At 41.9% G+C, this 20,314-nt stretch overlaps 2 protein-coding genes across 3 annotated transcripts; one reads left to right on the top strand and one right to left on the bottom strand.

Moving 5' to 3' along the window:
- Positions 1-206: 206 nt before the first annotated feature.
- On the top strand, positions 207-8,050 carry LOC146393979 (uncharacterized). Its single transcript, XM_084929950.1, has 7 exons — positions 207-1,940; positions 2,374-2,589; positions 4,386-4,581; positions 4,694-4,909; positions 5,014-5,156; positions 6,019-6,154; positions 7,213-8,050. Exons 1-7 carry the CDS (start codon positions 727-729, stop codon positions 7,399-7,401), a joined length of 2,310 nt encoding a protein of 769 aa, XP_084786076.1. The 5' UTR covers positions 207-726; the 3' UTR covers positions 7,402-8,050.
- usp8 (ubiquitin specific peptidase 8) lies at positions 7,675-19,588 on the bottom strand. 2 transcript variants are annotated; one of them, XM_084929806.1, is made up of 19 exons: positions 19,477-19,588; positions 18,641-18,817; positions 18,342-18,486; positions 18,149-18,234; positions 17,893-18,034; positions 16,992-17,034; positions 16,730-16,901; positions 16,385-16,547; positions 16,141-16,282; positions 15,673-15,959; positions 15,100-15,579; positions 14,373-14,447; positions 13,935-14,233; positions 13,134-13,355; positions 12,826-13,039; positions 11,138-11,374; positions 10,785-10,927; positions 10,529-10,661; positions 7,675-9,234 (listed from the first exon to the last, which is right to left on the bottom strand). In XM_084929806.1, the coding sequence occupies exons 2-19, from the start codon at positions 18,742-18,744 to the stop codon at positions 9,076-9,078; spliced, it is 3,246 nt and encodes a 1,081-aa protein (XP_084785932.1). In that variant the 5' UTR covers positions 18,745-18,817; positions 19,477-19,588; the 3' UTR covers positions 7,675-9,075. The 2 variants fall into 2 exon arrangements, with proteins under 2 accessions (XP_084785932.1, XP_084786009.1); XM_084929883.1 differs by having other exon boundaries at positions 12,829-13,039.
- Between the last annotated feature and the right edge of the window lie 726 nt (positions 19,589-20,314).

Raw genomic sequence — 20,314 nt, 5'->3', positions numbered from 1 at the left:
TAAAAACAGATTAGAGCAGGGGTGTCAAACACAATGCCCGTGGTCCAGAATCGGCCCATCAAAGACCCCAATCTGGCCCACAGGGCAGCTTTGGAAAATGTAACAGAGGGCATTGAATTTGGACTTTGAACTGTATTTTCAAAGGTCTTACAACATTTCCTACTGATAAAGACCTCAATCACTGCCATTCAAACTACACCAAAGTAATTAAGTAATAGATAAACAATAACAATTACAGAAAAGTTCCTGTTTTGTTTTGAAAACACACAGTTTAACGTCCCTGGTAGGTTCCCAAAAGCCGCACTGGTTCGCCACAGAGCACCATCTAGTGGAGACTCTGAAGAACTGCATGTAGCTCAAACGATACCCGACAGATACACAGTAAACACATTCTCCGTGAGTTAGTTCTTCTTAGTGTTTTGCTAAATGACAAGTTAAATCCTGGAGTCACGCGCACCAGAAGCCAGAAGCGCGTCACGAGCGCTGTGTTTACGTTGCCAGGACACAGTTGTCTGGCTACTGCGAATCCCAGGTGATTTACCTAAAAGTGGATTCTCCTGAGCGCTGGATTCACCTGAGGATCAGATGAACATGAACAGCACACACAGTTTTCCGGATAGCACACAGGATATTAAAAACACCGCCGTCTGAGGCTATCTCCTCCTTTTGCTCCCAAACAAATACATATTTTGAGATGGCTTTTTCTTAGCGCGCACAGGTTGAACGATGAAGGCCAAAGCTCTATCAGTGAAGGAGTGCGCCTGGATGTCCGAGGACTGCCACCTGGTGGACATACCGCGTGAAGCTACCCAGAGGGACACCCTTTGCTTACCGAATATCTTCCAAAAGTCCAAAAAGGTGAAGCCTCTGACAAAGACTCGGACCAGCCCCAATTGCCAGGTTTACTACACAGCCAGGGAGCTTCTGCTGGAGGTGCTGGACAGAGAAGCGATCCGGGAGCTGATCAGGAGAGCTGCCGGTGTTAAGGCAGGACCAAATCGGCAGTCACACTGCCAGAGCAGGGAGCAGAGCACAGATGTGTCTGAGGAGGGGTATGCTGATGCAGTGACGTGGTTTTCTGTGGTCCTGCAGAGCGGCCTGTCTTTGGGGGAGAACTGCAACTTTGGGCATGATTTAAATGTGAAACTAGACGGATGGCAGGGCGTGCTAAAGAGAAACAGCATCCAGGCCGACCTGCTGTCTCTGACCAGACTGGAGGATGGAGAAAAGCTGGAAGTCCTCTCTTCTTTCTGTGGCCACATAACCCAGCGCTACAAGGCCCTCCATACGCCGGGGCCAAACCTGGCTGTAAAGAAATACAGTCTGTCCTCTCAGCAGGAGCGCTACTCTCTTTATCTCGCTCTCCTCTGTGACCCAAGCTCGGGGTTCATCTGTAACATGTATCTGTACTGTCCAGAGCAGCTCCAGAGGCAGAGTAAGAAATCTGTTGTCGAGCAGGTGGTCAGACACCTGCTGAGACCTTTCTGCAGCCACAGGTGTGTGGTTCAGCTGGATAGCTCCGCCTGGATGGAGGAAAGGCTCACACACATCTTGTCTAGATTAGGGTTCACCATTCATTTTGTTCCCGCTGTTAAGAGGCCACCATCTTCAGCACCTGAGGGCTCCATGATGTCTGAACTCATTGCCCACCTGCAGGGTTGGACAGGACCTGCCCTCGTTCCCCTGTCTGATCCAAAAGGAACAGGGGTGGATGTATTCCTCCCAGGCCTTTGGGTGACGCTGCATGTGATCTGCATCAACACATTTGTGCTCCACACTCTGCAGAGCCAGAGCTCAGGAAAGAAGGTCAACCTGACACAGTTCACCAGGACTTTGGCCTCTCAGCTGGCCATGAACAGCAGCACCGCCGTGCCCGTTCTGCCACGACTGAACAGCAGCTCATACCAAGAGAAAAATGTCTCAAATATTTGTAAGCAAAGGTTAGTCCCGCTTTTTGTCACAGATCTTCTGCAACGTCTTATGGCTGTTGCAATGTTTGATGAATGAAATAAGCCAAACAGAAAAAAATGAAATTCTGAAAACTTTATATTTAGCTTAGTATTTAATTTATAAGTGTGTGTTTTAGATCTTTGATCCCCACACTTATCACTGAGCCTTGAGCACCCATAACCCCGATTCTGACTTTCAGTCTTCCTTCCTTGCTCATCACCCCACATAACCTGCCATAGAGCCTTACTGCTACTTGCAGCTGATTTTTAATTTCCTGTGTTATCTATCCCACCACTTGACACACCACATTCTAATGTGATAACCAGGGTTTTTAATATTGTGACCTTTTAATGTGAAGATTTGAACAAATAAATCCTGTCATTGATATATTTGATATTTTTGCTTGACTAAATTCTCCTGCAGGACAAACACCAACATCTGTGGTCAGGTGACGGTGAAAGGAAAACACAGGTGCAGCTCTGCAGTGAGGCTGCAGAACAACTGGAACAGACCAGGAGTGTGTGGGTTAGACAATTCTGGCAACTCTTGCTACTTAAATGCGGTGTTACAGTGCCTGTGCTCCACCGTGCCCCTCGTAGAGCACCTCCTGGATCAGGAAACACGCAGAGAACTGGAAAAGTAAGACTGAGCATGTCTAAGGAGCTTGGAAAGAAAAGCATCTGGACTTCTTTAAGTTGCTTGAAGACGTTTCACCTCTCATCCAAGAAGCTTCTTCAATTCTAAGGTCAAATGGTGGAGAGTCCCAGATTTAAACCCAGTGGGAGTTTCCCCCCAAAGAGGGACAAAGGATCCCCTGATGATCCTCTACCTAATCACATGAGCCAAGGTGTGAAAACGGGTGTGGGTCACAATCAGCCAGGGTTTCGGGTGAGCTCATTGTGAAATCTGGCCCCACCCTATCATGCGATTTCCTGAGGTCAGATGGCCCAGGATGTGAGTGGGCGTTAAGGCATCTGGGAAGGGAACTCAAAACTGGATTATAGATGGCAGAGAGTTGGTGTCGTAAACCACCACCTCTGTTCAAAGATGGTCGCTCACAGTGGACATAAATGGCTTCTTTCACTCCTCTTTCAAACCATCTGTCCTCTCTGTCCAAAATGTGAACATTGGCATCCTCAAAAGAGTGACCTTTGTCCTTTAGATGCAGATGGACTGCTGAGTCTTGTCCCGTGGAGGTGGCTCTTCTATGTTGTGCCATGCGCTTGTGAAGTGGCTGTTTGGTCTCTCCAATGTAGAGGTCTGGGCATTCCTCGCTACGCTGTACAGCATACACCACATTGTTAAGTTTGTGTTTTGGAGTTTTGTCTTTCGGGTGAACCAGTTTTTGTCTGAGTGTGTTGCTGGGTCTGAAGTACACTGGGATGTCGTGCTTGGAGAAAACTCTCCTGAGTTTTTCTGATACACCGGCTACATAAGGGACATACATGTAAAGGAAGCACTCATAACATGCGGTTATCCTATTTGGGCGTTTATAAAGTCAGCAAAGAGACACAGAAAAGAAGATCAGACACCAGCGAGGGAGGATAAGAAAGACAGACGCAACAACATTGTCATCCCTTATGTAGCCGGTGTATCAGAGAAACTCAGGAGAGTTTTCTCCAAGCACGACATCCCGGTGCATTTCAGACCCAGCAACACATTCAGACAAAAACTGGTTCACCCGAAAGACAAAACGCCAAAACACAGACTTAACAATGTGGTGTATGCTGTACAGTGCAGCGAGGAATGCCCAGACCTCTACATTGGAGAGACCAAACAGCCCCTTCACAAGCGCATGGCACAACATAGAAGAGCCACCTCCACGGGACAAGACTCAGCAGTCCATCTGCATCTAAAGGACAAAGGTCACTCTTTTGAGGATGCCAATGTTCACATTTTAGACAGAGAGGACAGATGGTTTGAAAGAGGAGTGAAAGAAGCCATTTATGTCCACTGTGAGCGACCATCTTTGAACAGAGGCGGTGGTTTATGACACCAACTGTCTGCCTTCCCAGATGCCTTAACGCACACTCAGGAAATCGCATGATAGGGTTGGGCCAGATTTCACAATGAGCTCACCCGAAACCCTGGCTGATTGTGACCCACACCCGTTTTCACACCTTGGCTCATGTGATTAGGTAGAGGATCATCAGGGGATCCTTTGTCCCTCTTTGGGGGGAAACTCCCACTGGGTTTAAATCTGGGACTCTCCACCATTTGACCTTAGAATTGAAGAAGCTTCTCAGATGAGAGGTGAAACGTCTGCAACTTAAAGAAGTCCACACGCTTTTCTTTCCAAGCTCCTTAGACTACCATGACCTGGATGACTGAGAACCTTCACAGACTAAGACTGAGCATCTTCGTTTTATTCTCGGACTCACCTGAGGGTTGGCAGTCATGTTTTTTTTCCAGTAGTTTAACCTCTTTTCATGCAGGTCCAAGTGCCTTGTCGCTGAGGTGTTTGTCCGCCTGCTAGAGGAGATGTGGCTGGGGACGAACTCCAGCTGTGCCCCCGTAGAGGCCAGGTCGGTGCTGTGCTCCATCCTTCCCCAGTTCAACAACTACTCCCAGCAGGACGCCCAGGAACTGCTCCTCCTTCTCCTTAACACGCTACACGACGACCTGAAAAAGGTGCAGAGACACCTGCGCATCTGCACCATCACATAGCCTGTTCCTCTCAGTAATATAAACCTACGGAAACCATAACTGAGTGTGTTTTTGTGCGTATGTGATTGTTTACAAGGTTGCAAAGGACCAGATGCACTGTTCAATACGACAGCAAAGGCAAGAACACAATAGGTACTGCACCACTGAAAGCACCATTGTGTCACAGCTGTTTGAGGGCCAGCTGAGCTACATAACCCTCTGCATGCACTGTGATCAGCAGGCGTACAGCACACAAGCTTTTACTGTGCTGTCACTGCCGATTCCTGCCGGCATCCTTAAGTGCTCCATTCAGGCAGGTTTTTTTAAACACCATTCAGACTGTTTGCATTTGATACACTGATGGTCTCATCCCTGCAGTTCTGTGCTTGTCTTTTATTCTCGTTTCATGTTGTGCAGGACTGTCTGTCGCTGTTCTTCGAGCAGACTGTCCTAACTGGGGGAGAGCAGCTGCTGTGTTCAGTGTGCAGGATGAGGAGAGAAACGGCGGTCATCACTAGTTTGGACAAACCTCCAGAGATCCTCATGTTACACCTAAAACGGTGAGAAGGAATGGATCGTCATCTCTTAAGATACTTTATTTACAGAGTATATGTTCAGTCGATAAAATCTTTAAATTTTATGAATGGACGTGTAACATTTAGCAGAGCATAATCTCACTTTAAGGTCCACTCAGGAGTGTAGCTGCTCTGAGGCTTTGATCTTTAGAAGGAGATGAACTTCAGCAGGGTGCTGTTTGAAAGCAATTAAAGGACTTAGTCGATGTTGTCTAGATTCAGTGTTGATCGTGAAAACGGCAGTGCACAAAACTTTCACATTCACGTCACATGATACAATTAATATCATCATGACCAAAATTGAGCAAAACCAAGAAGGCTTTGTAGGCTTGAGGGGGGAAAAAACAGATGCTTAAATAAATCGTTTCTTCCCCATGTACAATTTTCTAGATCCGCCACTGCTCTGGAGACATTCATTTTTTTAGTGACCAATTTCAGTCTGTTTTTGGTCTATTTGAATTACAGCAACAAAGGTCATGACAGTAACAGAGAAGCAACAATATGCATTTGAATAATTCAAGGACTGAGTTTGTTAAATTATTAGACAATAAAGACTCAAAAAATTAATTAACTGATTTCCAATAATGGTCTTTTTCTTGTAAGTACAAAAAAACGAATAGCGCCATTTATCAGTATTGAGTAACCGACCTTTGCTACAAATAACATGTATTCATGCGTGCATTAATTCAGCAGGCATCATGAATACTTAATACTCTTTATGCATTCTATTATGAAGTGTTTCTGCTTCCAAATACCCCGGAGATACAGGAAGGCTAAGATAAATCAATAACCCCCACTGTTTTTTAAGACTCAGTGTTTCAAACTAAACTTATTTCCTCCGCCGCAGGTTTGGCTGCAAGGGGAAGAAGCAGGTGAAACTGAGGACTAATGTCGCGTTCCCCATGAAGCTCGACTTGACCCCATTTCTGTCGAGCTCAGTGCATAATGTCTCAGATTCTTCATACCATCTTTATGCTGTTGTGGTGAGTGAACATGAAGAAAATCTTAATATGAATTTGTGAGGTCATGTTTGTGTTTTGCCGAAAGATATTTGAGGGCACCGCAAACATCCACACTCGTAGATTCAAAGACTTGGGGATGCATGACTGCCGAGACCGCGAAGGCTCAGGGCTGTAAATGAAATGCATGACGCCACTTTGGCAGTCAGGGGTATGTCCAGAAGGGGGGCATGGGGTGGCAACAGCCCCTTCTGAAAGATGACTGCCCTCAGCCCTTGAGGACAGTCATCTTTGGCAGGTTGGACTAGAGTACTGTTAATCTTACAGTCCCCAACACTGTTATATAAGAGCATGAATACTACCAGTAGGAATGTAACTGAGTACATTTACTCCAGTGATTTACTGAGACTTATTTGGACGTGTTGTTGCTTTCTTCTGTTACTCCACTATATTTTGGATGCAATTACTGTATTTATACTATTTATTTTGCAGCTTTTTAAATCTTTAGTTATTAATTTCCTGATAAATTACATTATTATATAATTAAAATAATCAACAGCTGCAATATTAAAGAGACCATTTTAAAATTCCTAGGAACACCCCTGGTGCCAGACTTTTTCTTAGGCAGGGGCACAAAACTCATTTTTCATCCTGGGCCAATTTGATCTTATGTGGGCTGGAGCAGTGAACCAATCCCCCTTCTAACAGTGTAAAGTAGTTTAATAATTTAATGTGAGATAACTCCGTATGAGAAAATGAAGTGCAGCTTCAATAAACTGTCTCAGTTTTAATACGTGATAAAGAAATGCTGCTGCAGTTAATGAAACAAACCCAACTTTTTTTGGGCTTAAATAGTAAAACACAAATCTGTAACATTACAGAAAAACTTTTGGCATTGCCACAAAGTGCTTTACACCATTTTAAGATCACCCAGGCAACACACAGGGTTTAATGTTTAGGACTTGGCACCTGTTATGTAATTGAAACTGTAATATTTACATGAAATGACAAACTGTGTGGAAAACCGTGGAGTTTTCGCCTCATCTGCTTTTTTAATGTATTAATTTCATATTTTTTAATAGAACCACACAGGTCATCTGAACATGGGTCACTATACGGCTCTGTGCCACAACGCCTCAGCCCAGACCTGGCACTTGTTTGACGACTCGCTTGTCAGAGAGGTACAGGACACCCTGGTGCAATCTCCCAACGCCTACATGCTGCTCTACAGCCGCAAGCCTTTCCAGAAGCCAAAGATCCAGGGACTGTGAGCTTTGCAAATAGAAGACCAAAATCAGTTTCCCTCTTGAAAATGTTTCTTATCATCTGCATTTGGTTCAACATCTCTGCTGCTCTTTGTACTGTTAGCATCTCCATAACAATTAGAAATAAATTGTGAGTTCAGTGCTAATGTATAATGTTTAACTATCACACTATCTCCAAACCACAGGAAGACAGGGACATCATGTTGATAAGGGCTTTATGACAGTACTTAATACATGCTGAAAATATCTTGGAACATTTGTTCACAAACACACAGAAACTAATTTGAAGCAGTTTTAATAAATAGACATGAGTTGTTTGAGATTAATATAATCGTTATATCTGAAACACTTTCAGAACATTGAGGGGGGAAAAAGTACAAGTGAAAAGAAAATAGCACATGATCTCATGCCAGGCAATAAAAACAGTCAGGAAGTTCAGAGTCTAATCCTACCCCTTAAGAGCTCTGGTCCATTCTAAAAAAATAATAATCAGCTTACTTTGTGCTTGCCCTTGTCAGTCGGCTGGTTAGTCAGGCAGAGTGTGTTGACCCTATCACACTCGTGTAAGTGGCTAAGGTCAATTTCTCACGTCTTCACATTCTCCAGCTCAATACTAAACATTAAAGTAATTCCTGAAAAAAGAAAAAAAAAAAAATCAATCTAACCAAGCCTCAAACAAATAAAGACCAAAAATCACTAGTATGAACCAAACAGGATGTCAATCTATCCTGATACATTTGCCTCTAAATAGTGTTTGAGTATAATCATGTAAAGAGTAAGTATGTTTAACTGACAATAACCTTTACAGAAGACTGTAGGGTTTCCTTTCATTAGCTGAACCGAGCAAGACAGAGAAGATATCAGCATCAGTTTAAAGCATTCTGAGTAGAGCGCTGAAATCGGCTGTTAAACAAATATGTTCTACATAAACAACTTAATGTGATTGCATAAGTGGATAAGTGCAAGAATGTGGCTAATATGAACAAGCAAAACTCCCTCCTTTACCTCAGGAAGAATGCTAAAAACCAGTCAGTCTCTTCAACACCCCCTCGTTAATAAACAAGAGAAGGCTCTACAGGTAAACCCCTAAAACATATGGTTTGCCTTTATGAATATGGAGATAATATAATGGCTGCTACTTTCACGAAAAAAAATAATAATAATTTGGTCACTTAACAGATAAATATTTTGCCCTAAAGTATTTACATTTTTAATGTGCAACATCAGCGTAGGTAGGTATGTACATGCCACCTAACTGTTAATCCTGTGTATGCACAGTACAAGAAAGCTGAAAATCAGTTCTGCGATAGTGCTGTCCACACCGAGTGTGAAAGAAATGCGAGTGAAGAGCATCTGGACCAGCGGTCAGCCCTACAGCACAACTATGGTAGAGAAGTCAGATTTAAAGGACGATCCATTTAGTCTCTAGATGATCAGTAACGTGAACAGATGGCATATTTTAAACAGCTATGGCTCCTCTAGTAGCTGAAGCGTTGCACAGTGTGCCTGCATCGTTCTCCTTTCTGGGACAGACGAGATCTCATGGCCACTCGCTCGAGTAATTCCCCGACAAGTTAACCGCAGCTTTGTGCACCAGGTCCTCAGAGCTGTGATTCTAAAAAGAAAAAAGCATTGCTGCTCTGGTGTATTAGTGTGCCTCCTTTATGTCCCACAGCACCATCACAGGGTGGAGTAAAACAGGATATAGGCTGCAGAGGACTTGACGGAGGAGGTGGAAATGTCAGACACCTCATGGTCGTCGAACTTGTACCAGCGCTGTTTGGCGGCATTCTTACAGTAGGCTGTGTAATGGCCGCCATCTAAACCCCCATAGTGGTTCTGGTAGTGGAAAAGCAGACGACAATCAACTGTTACTTAAGCATTACAGGCTGCTGTTTTCAATGTTTTAAACCAGGTTTTTTCTTTCCAATCTTGCCTGTATAAATATTTTACTATCCTGTCTTGCTGTTTAGGGACCAAACACATTTATGTACCAAAGCTACTGAACCAGTACAGCTCTTGTGTTGCCTATTTGCCAAAAGACTGGCTGTAGTCCCCAAGTAGATCCAACTCATTTTTTATCATTCAGACAATTGTTGATGTTACTTTAATAAACTGTACATCCACCTTGCTCCCTACATTTGTTATATTTGGGAAACCAAACAACCCATTAAAAAAAAGTGTTCTTAAAAAGCCCAGGTTTTCACAGATTGATCATACAAAACTAAATGGACCATGCTAAATCTATCGATTTAACGTTTACTGAAGCCTGAGTGGGACCAAAGATATTGCACCATGTCAAAATAATTAAAAAAATTCACCAGTTTTGTTCAGTAAACTTTGCATGTAGCAGTTTGTAATCATTGCTCATCTGCTGATCTTACCACAGATGATACCATATACAACTTGAGATTTTGACTATGAAGATATCAGAATTGGCATATATAAATAATTTGGTCATTCAGCCAGACCTTTAACGAATCCTGTGTCTGTCAGTAGAAGCAGCTATACCAAGACCAAACTACATACGAACACTTCTTTCTCACCAAAATAGAGAAATGGTATCATGGTGGTACCTGCTGAATTTACTGCCCAGGACACAGGACCCGCTGGCATTATGCCTCAACTTAATACAGTTCAGGAAATCATATTTATACAGATCGGCTCAGAGGGTTCCTGAGCAGAGTGTTATTTCAGAATAAAATGTTTATGTTAAAATTTTGTTTAGTGCATAAATTTAAAAATATTGGCAAAGGCCAGTGATTTGACCTTGAGGTCAAGGTCACTGAGATTGAAAGTGATCAAAGATTTTTAGTAGACACCCCAATGGTATCAGTTTGAAAACCCTAGGTGACTTACTTCTCAAGTTATTGCAGGTGCAAAGATGTTCAGAATATGTGACCTCTGACATTTAGTTTGAGGTCACTGAGATTAGAAGAGATTTTTTTGTACATGTTCCCATGTTATCAATTTGAAGCTACTGCTCACTATTCACAGCTACATTCTCGAGTTACTGCATTCACAAATTTAGGTGTCCATGAAGCCCGCCCGCCTGGCGGGGTGACAACAATACTTCATCAATCTTTTACACCAGAGCGGTAAAAACAGCAGCAGTCATTTCAGTTTCACTTACAGACACTCCGTAAAGGTTGTATCTCTTCAGGCTCTGTTTGGGTCCAATGACGTACTGGGCCAGGTCCAGACTATCTAAAGGGAAGTCTACAGATGTCTGCAGTTTCTGCTTCCATCTACCCTCATAGGAGAACCTGCAGGAAGAACCCCCACAACAGAAAATAATGTTAATGTCAAAAATAGCACTCCTGTAAAGCTTATAAAGTGAGGAGTGAAAATAGACAGATAAAAACTGTTTTACTGCATTGATTACAGACCGTTTCAAGTGCACCAGGAGGATGGGTGGGACCTTCCAGATCTCCAGTTTCTTGGTGGAGTCTCTGTGGGCTTTGCAGTGTCTGCAGAACACCTTGTTGTTGTCAGTCAGCTTCTCTTCCTTGGAGAATAGCCTCAGACAATCCTACCCGGAAGTAGAAAAATCACTAATTATTAACCATAGTTATATCTGCATTTAATCAAGAGTAATATGATCTACACAACCACAATACATTCAATTGGCTAGTTTGTCAGAATTAATTCAGAGAAACAAATGCTGTTATGATGTGAATATGTTAGATAACAATATGTGTGCTTGACACGAGAGCAAAAACATGCTTTGATATGCTCTGACCTGTAGGGAGCACTTGCTGGTGGAGGCCAGTGGCAGCGACAGGTACATGAAGGTCTCAAATGTCCGTGACTTGCGATGGCAAGTCAGACATTGCACAGTGGACTTGAACTGCCCCTGGAACAGTGCTACGATGATGGACTCATTCAGAAGCTTGTGTTTGCTCCAGGCCAGGTCAGCACCCGTTTGATCATCCAGATGGTCATTTTCTTCTTCCTTGTACCGCTTCCTGTTGTCCGCCTGACCAGAGGTGAAAGAAAATAATTTAAAATGACACAAGCCCAAATTAATGGCTAGAGACACCTGCCTTTATGATTCAATTAAAAATCAATGAATAATGGCAGATGTTCACTATACCACCTATCGATATCACGTTGCAGGGAGAAGTGAAAACTCACTAAAAACGACATGAAGAATTTTCAAGCCATAATCTCTGTATTCATCTCTCGAGTATTGTTCAGCTTATTAGCATGCAGTTCAGCCAGTTCACTCTCAGTATGACAGGCAGGAAGATATGGCAGGTTAACACTTGCTAATTAATACCTTATTAATTAGTATGATTTAAAAAAAAAAAAAAAAAAATCAATTATCCCAGAGAGACAGAGTGGACTGGGACTGGGCCAGCGTGATGGCACACAGGTCAGAAGATCACACAAAAGGGACGTGATGAGATGGCGTGCGTGATGACAAATGCACATCACCAGCTGCTACAATCGAATCGGCATCCTATGCTCAAAAAGAAAATGGGTTGATGTACTTCTGCAACTTAACCCCAGGTGGAGACATTTGTCACTGTATCACTCAGCTGATATTCTAACAGCATAAATAAAAGACCTTCAATAGGAAAAATAACTCAGAAACCCCACTACCTTTGTGGTTATAGTAAGTTTAAAAATATAAAATACTGGTGACCCCTCAGCCTCCTAGTAGACACACCTAGGGTATCAATTTCAAAAAGTCATTGCAGTCACAAGATTTTCAGAAATACAGTTATCAGAAGTACTCTAACCTTGAGGTCAAGGTCATTGAGATTCAAATGTATCCAAGATTATTAGTACATACGTACATACACATACAGTATCATTTTTAAGGTCTTACATCACCTCGTTCTCGATCTATTGCATTCACAAATGTAGGTGACCACAATATCAGCCTCTTACAGCTGAGTTGTAAAAAACATACAATCACACAATTCCTCCCCCCCCCCATCTTAATGCACATGAAGCCAGTAAAAACAAAATAAACGAAAGGAAAGACATCTGTTGATACAGGCAATGAGCATGTCTTGGGTCAACATGCACAGAGGTTCTGACAGAGCATCAGACCAGACAGATGCAGACACGTCACACGCACACTGCTGCAGGAGGACCAAAGACACACAGCTATTTACTTACTCTCTAATTTGCCATCAAAATGAAACCCAGTGAAAAAAAACAGAAAGAAGGAAAATGATAAAAAAGACTAGGACTTCATTGTTAACAGGCATGTGTGTAACAACATACAGGGATACTAAAAGGAAACCTGAGAAAGCTGTGGTTCAACAGAATAAAGGATGCACTGTTAATTTAGTCAATATTTAAATAAGAGTGAGAATATTTAGATGTTAATGGTTCTCTTTTCATGAAACCATTGTAAGACTTTGTTTATGCCTCACTGGTGGCTGTGGAATACCCCTTATTAAGTTTTCACACTACCTTGTTGAGGTCCTCATGAAGCCCATCCATGAGGAACAGCAGCAGCTCCTGGGAGTCTTGCTGGTCATAACCAGAAAACTGCTCATTGATCTTGCCAATGGTGATCTTGAAGTCACGTGGACTGATGCACTTGTACAGACCAGCCCACAAGGCCTTCATGATTACACCAAACTCCTCGGCCACCTCCCCTTTGTGGCCAAGAATATTGTGCCTGGCAGAGAAAGAGAACAGAGGCCCCGGTGTTATACATTCCCCTGCATACAGACCTCATTATGACCAGCAATTCAACTTATCTCGGATCTAACCTGTTTATATCCTCTAGGTAGCAATTGTTGTTGAAGTATTCAGCCAAGGCAGGAGTGTTGCAAAGAGACTGTAAGATTGAGTTCATATAACATGTGTTGCCCAGGTTACGAAGGCCAGTCAGTGATGCGCCCAAACCCCCAAATGTGGGATTGAGGTTGCGAATTTTGGCTGCTGAAGGACGCGCAATCTCCACCTTAGAATAGACTTTGGCAGGTGCAGGTCTGAAAGAGAAAAGAGTAAAATAAGAGAGAGCCAGACTAGTTACTACAGATGAATCATCAAAGGAAGTACCACAGTGTAATATATACAAAGAATACAGGTCATACATACCACTGTTGCTTTAACAGCACAAAAAGCATAATATTTCATTGTAAAACAGGTTCAAACTAAACATGAACAGTCACTGAAATTACTACCTTACCATCCAGGCATCTTTTCACCCTACAGTCTCGAACCTCAAACTGTTTAGAACACGTGAAACAAATCTATATACACGCAGTGACCAGAAGAAAAAGTAACAAGAAAATTGTAACACCCTACAACAAAAACCCTGTAACCACTGTGACCTTTGATTTTAAATCAGCACACATTTTCTGCTCATTTAACTAAACAGCCTGAGGAAATACTGTCAAAAACTACTCTTCTATGCACACAAACACAATCTGAATCATCTTTATGACACTCCAACACATCATCTTCATACCAGAAGAAGTATTTTGCAGGCTTCTATTTGTCCTTTATAATATGCAGCTATTATTTGTTCACTTAAAACATATTTATAGGTGCACAGCGTGTCTTACTTGGTTTCTCTGTTGATTGTGGGTATGACAGCAGTAGCGGTCGGGGCAGTGGCCTTCTTCTGTGCCTCCTCTCTCAGGTCCTGACTGATGTCAGGGGAAGAGTAGGAGCGTTTCAGTTTAGACTGCTCCTGCTCTTGTTCACGGTTTGTGTCTGGCTCAGCTGGTCGTGGTGTTTTCTGTTTGACTGTTGGTGGTGTCGATGGTGGGGTCTGGGGAACAGTGACTTCAGGAGGGTACAGGTGGACACGATTGGTTGGCGAATGGTAGTATCGGTAGGTCCCCGTCACTGTGTCAAGGAACTAGCCAAGAAAATTAAGCAGAGGAAAAGAGAAGCATTTGGTAAAAGTTAACCATAAACCTTTAAACTTTTTTTCCTTTGAACTTTCACACTCAGTTATTTCAAATGAATCACTTATTTCAGGTTTGGTTATCTGGTACCTTCATCCAACCATCAGGAAGGCCCGGTACACTCCTACCCATCTCTTCACTTCTTGCTCGGGTCAGAGGCTCCCTCTGTGAAGACACACACACAAACACACTTTATTTAATAAGGTCATACAAAAAAATTATTGTAAAGGCTTTCACAGTCACAGCAGGGCTGTGAGAGTCAGTCTCTCACAGCCCTGCGGAAATCTAACAAACGCATTAAGTTTGACAGACAACACTAACCCCAAGTGTCCAGGAATTCAAATTTAATAAAGGACAAACTACAATTGTTTAGCAGTGGCTTCACTTCTCTATCAAACTGTTCCTCCATTTTGACAGTGACAGGTTAAACTGAAGGAAGCAATCAGCCTAAACAGGACTAGTTAGTAAAAATGGGGGGTTAGAATCTAAAGTTTCAACCTACACATGCCACCTTTATATGAGGAGCATTACACTATTTGAAGTTTTATCTTTACAAATAATTGTTATTTGGGCTCTAATTGTTATACTTTAGCTCTAGGAGCCAAACCAGGTTCTAATCCTTTAACTCATTAAAACAGTTTAGTGGATTGTGTGTTTAAAAAAAAAAAAAGTACATTGTTTAGGATGTGCAATTATGACGAAGAATTTTTAACATCTTCTTTTAACCAATGATTTAAGACACTAGGACCTTGTGGGATGACCTTAAACTTTCATTTGTTTGTGACAGTAATTATCTCTGACAGAGAAGAGGACTCACCTTAATCTCACTAACAATATGGTTGGGAGCCGGAGAATCCAGAGACATACTCTTAGAGGGTGTGTCAGAGTTCTGCTCTTTTCCTCTCCTGTCTTTTTCATCCCATGCTTTGTTTATTTTATTTTCCTCATCTTCTGCTTTTTGCCTTTCCAGTTTCTTCTTCTCCTGATGTCTTCTCTCCTCCTCTTCCTTCTTTCTCTTCTCACTTTCTTCCTTTTCTAGCCTTTCTTTCGACTCCTTCTCCCGTTTCTCCTCCTCTAAACGACGCTGCTGCATGCGTTTCTCCTGCTCCTGCTTTGCTTTCTCCATCAATGCCACTGCTTCGGAGTGTATCTGACTTTGTTCTTCTTTAGAAAGAGAAGCATTAGGAGCAAAGGGTGGTTTAACTGTACGGTCTGGGACAACTGGGCCATTCTGGGTGGAATCCTTTGCTGACCCGTTTTGGTTGGGCTTAGGTTCAGGTTTCTTGGTACGGTCAAACTGGGACAGGAGAAGAGTCATGTTTAGACACATTTGGAGTCCTTAATGCTTTGCATTCTCTAAAGGTTTAACAGTTATCAGGGTAAACAATACCTGAGGGAATGCTTTGGGTGTTGCAGGTGACTGGCTGGATGTGCTTGCAGCAGGGGCCTTTTTACCCAAGTCCTGACCTGAATTTGTGGAGCCGGTGACAGAGAAATCAACACTGTCGGGCAACCTATCAGCGACTATGGAAGTTTTAGATGTTGGAGGTTCCGCTGGTGTGATCCCATTCACCAGCACAGGAGCTGATGGTTCCTGAGGCTCAAGTGAAACTTCAGGCTCGGGTGGAGGTGGGGTTGGAGGTTTTGGTTCCTCAAGGGATGGGTAGCTAAAGTTCACTGTTGAAAACATCAAAGAAAATGTCTACATGTAAGACAAGAGTCCAGTCACAATTAGGAAGTAAGTGAGTAATACAAAATTATATAAAGTATATTGGGGTTTTTATTTTCTATCTCATAAAATGAGAAAACATGGCATTAAAGGGCCACTTTTTTAATAAACTGTACTACTCATACTCACACTGAGGGAGGGTGTTGGTAATGGTCTGTCGAGGTGGTCGAATTTTAGCATTGGTCGTATACATGGGGTAAAACAACAGCCAGTTCTCATAGCCACCCTCCAGCACCAGCGGCTCACTACGCAGGATGGTGATGCTGTCCCACTGTGCAGTTGTCAAACACAACATTGTAATTTTACATGAAAACACAGGTATTGATATTTACAAGCTACTGCATAAAGTCAACCACCCTCCAGACACAGTTACCTTAAAAAGAGCATCTTTGAGGCTCTGCAAGGTGGTCCCCAGTTTAAGGTCAGTGACAGAACTGAACCAATCCAAGAGGATGACATAATCTACAAATCCCCGCCGTTTCCAGTGCTCTTTGGACTCTTCTGGCAGCTTTGCCTCAATCTGATTCACAGTGATTCTGAAAAGTCAAAACATTTCATTTTCCACAGGCTGACCAAACCCCCCCCCCAAAAAAACACAGACACAAAAACAAACAAACTAAAGGTAGAAAGATCAGTCCATTCATATTATTATTTGATAATGAATCACACATGGTGTGTTAGAACAAACTTCAATCAAGTTTGAAGCTTTGCTTCTCACCCTGGGCTAATGGCCTCCTCAGGCACGCTGATGCAGGTTTGAGCCGGGACCTGAATGTGAGACTCCTCAAAATCTCGATGGCTGCGTGCATCCATAACAATTATTGCGATAGTCTGGTCCTTCATCATGTTGAAAAGTTTCTCAGCCGTGATCCCACCAGCAGGCAGCGCAGCTGTCAGACAAAATTCATAACTCAGCACTAATAAATCAACTAAATTCAAAGATAAAAACAAAGTGACTGCTTTGAGGTTTTCCACTTTACCTTTTGAGGTTGCATTCTTCAGTTCATTCTGTTCAGCTTTCACCTGCGACACACATCCACAAAGACTCATCTCATTAGCATGTTGACATAAACTGGATTTTTCCCCTTATACTAAAGGTACAAAAAAGAATCATTACGATTTCAATACAGGCATTCAAATATTAATTAAGCTACGGGTGTTTGCATTATTATTATTAAAATCCACTGTAATGCCCAGTTGGGCAAAGAAAATAAAACATTTGAAGTCTTATATCTCACTTTATTTTTCAAAGGCACAGAAATGCTGTGTGCAGTAAATATCTCAATACCTGTAACCACCTGCAAAATTCAACTCTTATACTGTGCTTTAGTTTAGATCCTTTTGGGAGGGTTATTGATCGATGCAGTTTTTATGTAAGCGTAAATTTGGTAAACTATCGGAAAGTTACATATAAGACAGTAAAATACTCTTTTTGATTTGCAACATATTTCTAAAAAAAAGTTGGGATAGTGGCAGATTCACCACTTTGTTGCATCACATTTCATGTTTAAAAAACTAATAAGAACTGAGGAGATCAGCTACTGTGGGAAAGTGCTTTCCAGTCACTATCTGAGTTCAGCTTCATACAGTTCAGAGTCTCCTTTGGCCTGTTTAGTTGTCCAAGTGTTTTCAATGGGGGACAGGTCTTGAATGCAAGCAGACCAGTTTGACAAACTCTATTATCTGAGTATTCCTTTTGTGATGTGTGCAGAATGTGCAGAAGGTGACACATCTATGTCATCTGGATGGAAGAATATTCCATTGCAAAGCCTATATATCTTACGTAAATGGAGCCCTCAAAAATAATTCCAAAACCAGCAATATACTTTGCAAAGAGTATACACACTGGCAGCAGTGTGTATACTCATTTCAAACCTTCACCTTTTTGCTGTCCTTCCTGTTTGTGAATGACGTTTTTGGAGAGCCCCGATCGCCATCTTTTTCTGTCATTTCCTCCCTCCTCTTCTTCTCCTCTTGTCTCTCCTTTTCCTCTAGTTTTTTTCTCACCTCTACCTCTTCGTACCTGTTCAAAATAGGTACGAAATAAAGATCAGTTAAGTGAAACAAAATCAATATCCTATTTTACAGTGTCTGAATTAAGAAAGTGAGCATAATCATGACAGCTGAAACCTCTAACCTGAGTTTAAGACTTTCAGACAGCTTTTCAGCTTCTTCAATGGCTTTCTTAAAGCTGTTTGTCCCAAGCATAGTCACGTAATACTCCTGTGCACATCAGAGAACACTTCAAGTAAATAATCTGCCTTCATGTGAAAAAAACATTAGGTTAGCAATACAAAAAGAATGAACAAACTTATAAATATTAGGTATACCGGTTGCTGCTTGAACTCTGGTCTCTTCTTGATGATGTCATATACTGTCAAATACTTCATGTACAGTACATAAGCTTTCTCCTCATCTCTGTCCAGACGGCACTCCTCTGCCGCCTTGAATATTTTGCAGGCACTCTGGACATAACTACAAACACGAAAAAAGTATATGTAAGTTAAAGATTTTCATCTCCACATGACTGCAATGTGCTTCAGTCACAGAAGCCAGAAAATTGAGATCAGTGACAAATGTCTTTTTATTAGGTAATAATTTCTGCCCAAAAAAAATATAGTAACATTACTTTCTAGTGCTTGTCTTGTCTGGCTTAATTTCAGCTTTTTTATTGAGGTCCCCCAGAGAGGTGGACAAATACAGCTCTTTGACCCCGGTGGAAACTGCAGGCATCTTGGCGAATGTGTTGAGTCAGAGGTCACTGGCAGGCAACAGGGTCAGTGGTGTAGACAAGCTCCGAACATCTCTAGATAAATGTTTGTGAAAGAGAAAAACACAAACACACGCCGTTTATACTAGAACAGCTGTTGCTGTTCTAGTTTCATAGAACAGTTCAATCTGCAAAAGAACATTTAAGCCACGGTTAGCAAAAACGTCTCAAAAAGTTTTCCCGTGCCGTCGGCGGTTGTGTAGTATTTAGAAATGTCTAGAATTAGGACAGACTAAGCCGAAACGATGACACTTCGAAGATAAATCACTTATTAGCTATGACACGGCGCTTGGCTGTAGTCAACAGACCCAGGGCATGTCAACACTGACGACAACAACATAGTTTTCTCGCTAATGTTAGCCGCTAACCACTACTCGGCTGGATGCTTTTACGAAGCAGCTAAAGGTCAACTAAACTGACAGCATTCGGTTTAAACCTTAAACCTACTACTTGGCTAATAAAAAACCTATTTAGCCCCTTAAATGTGCACTTGACGTTGTTACCTTCCTCGTTAGCCTGCTAGCTACGTCAGTTAGCAAGCTGCGCTTGGAGCTCACGTAGTTAGGCGTTAAGGTTAGCTTATGAGAGCTATTTCCCTACAACAGAGACAGTCGAGTACATAACACCCCCCATATCACTGAGGTCCATATTACTGTCTGACAGTTTGACAATATACATTTAGTTTTAAAAAATACCTCTTTATGATCCGTTGCTTACACTTTAGCCACTTTTTGACAGCTGATTTCTGATTTCTTGTTCCGCTTCCTCCTTTTTTTCCCCAACCTGTTCTCTTCTTCTTCTTCAGCTAATTCTTAGACGTTGGCATCCTTACTATCACACTACCGCCACCTTCTGGAGTCATTTTTTTTTCTTTCCCGATACCCGTTTCCCACATCTTTGCTGCCAAACCACATATTTTGTGATGACTCCTGTATTTTATCTGTATTGCTCTGTGACTTTTAAGTGCACGCACTTACATTGTTCACTACTATAGTTTATAGCGCTACTCTTCAACTGCTGTAGATATATTCATAGCACTCTGTAGATCTGTTTACCACACATTGGTACATATGTACATATGTAGCACATCTGTATATTAGTTCATATTACATCTGTATATCTGCCCGTCTGTATAGCAATATAGAATATCTGTATTCTATACACCTCATCTGTATATCTGTACATATGTATACATCAGTACATCTATACATTTGTCCGCAGTACATCTGTATATTTGCTCTCTGTATAGTTATATAAACATCTGTATACTTAATTTATTTGTACATAATCTGTACATAACTATTCCCACCTTTCATACTACCCTTATCTGTATATAATCTGCTCTTAATGCACTTAATGCACCTTGCACTTCTGATTAGATGCAAACTGTATTTTGTTACCCTGTATTTATACATGTTTGATGACAATAAAGTTGAATCCTATCCTATCCTACTGCCATAACTCTGTATAGTTAAAACAGTTTTATACTGCCCAGTGATTAATATGTTTATATATAGAGCCGTGTGAAAAAGT

This window comes from Perissodus microlepis, chromosome 1 (assembly GCF_051167445.1).
Source record: "Perissodus microlepis isolate ML-2025 ecotype Zambia chromosome 1, ASM5116744v1, whole genome shotgun sequence".
NCBI lineage: Eukaryota > Metazoa > Chordata > Actinopteri > Cichliformes > Cichlidae > Perissodus > Perissodus microlepis.
Note: the sequence above shows the minus strand (reverse complement) of the source record. Positions and strands in the feature narration are given on the sequence as shown.

Bases quoted from the DNA above. Each gene is read 5' to 3' on its own strand.
- LOC146393979 (XM_084929950.1), top strand. From the start codon at position 727: ATGAAGGCCAAAGCTCTATCAGTGAAGGAGTGCGCCTGGATGTCCGAG. The intron at 4,582-4,693 runs GTGCAGAGACAC...ATTGTTTACAAG, and splicing joins TACACGACGACCTGAAAAAG to GTTGCAAAGGACCAGATGCA. The intron at 6,155-7,212 runs GTGAGTGAACAT...ATTTTTTAATAG, and splicing joins ACCATCTTTATGCTGTTGTG to AACCACACAGGTCATCTGAA.
- usp8 (XM_084929806.1), bottom strand. From the start codon at position 18,744: ATGCCTGCAGTTTCCACCGGGGTCAAAGAGCTGTATTTGTCCACCTCT. The intron at 10,928-11,137 runs GTCAGAGCATAT...ACTTCCGGGTAG, and splicing joins CCAGCAAGTGCTCCCTACAG to GATTGTCTGAGGCTATTCTC. The intron at 9,235-10,528 runs GTAAGTGAAACT...TTCCACTACCAG, and splicing joins ACAACCTTTACGGAGTGTCT to AACCACTATGGGGGTTTAGA.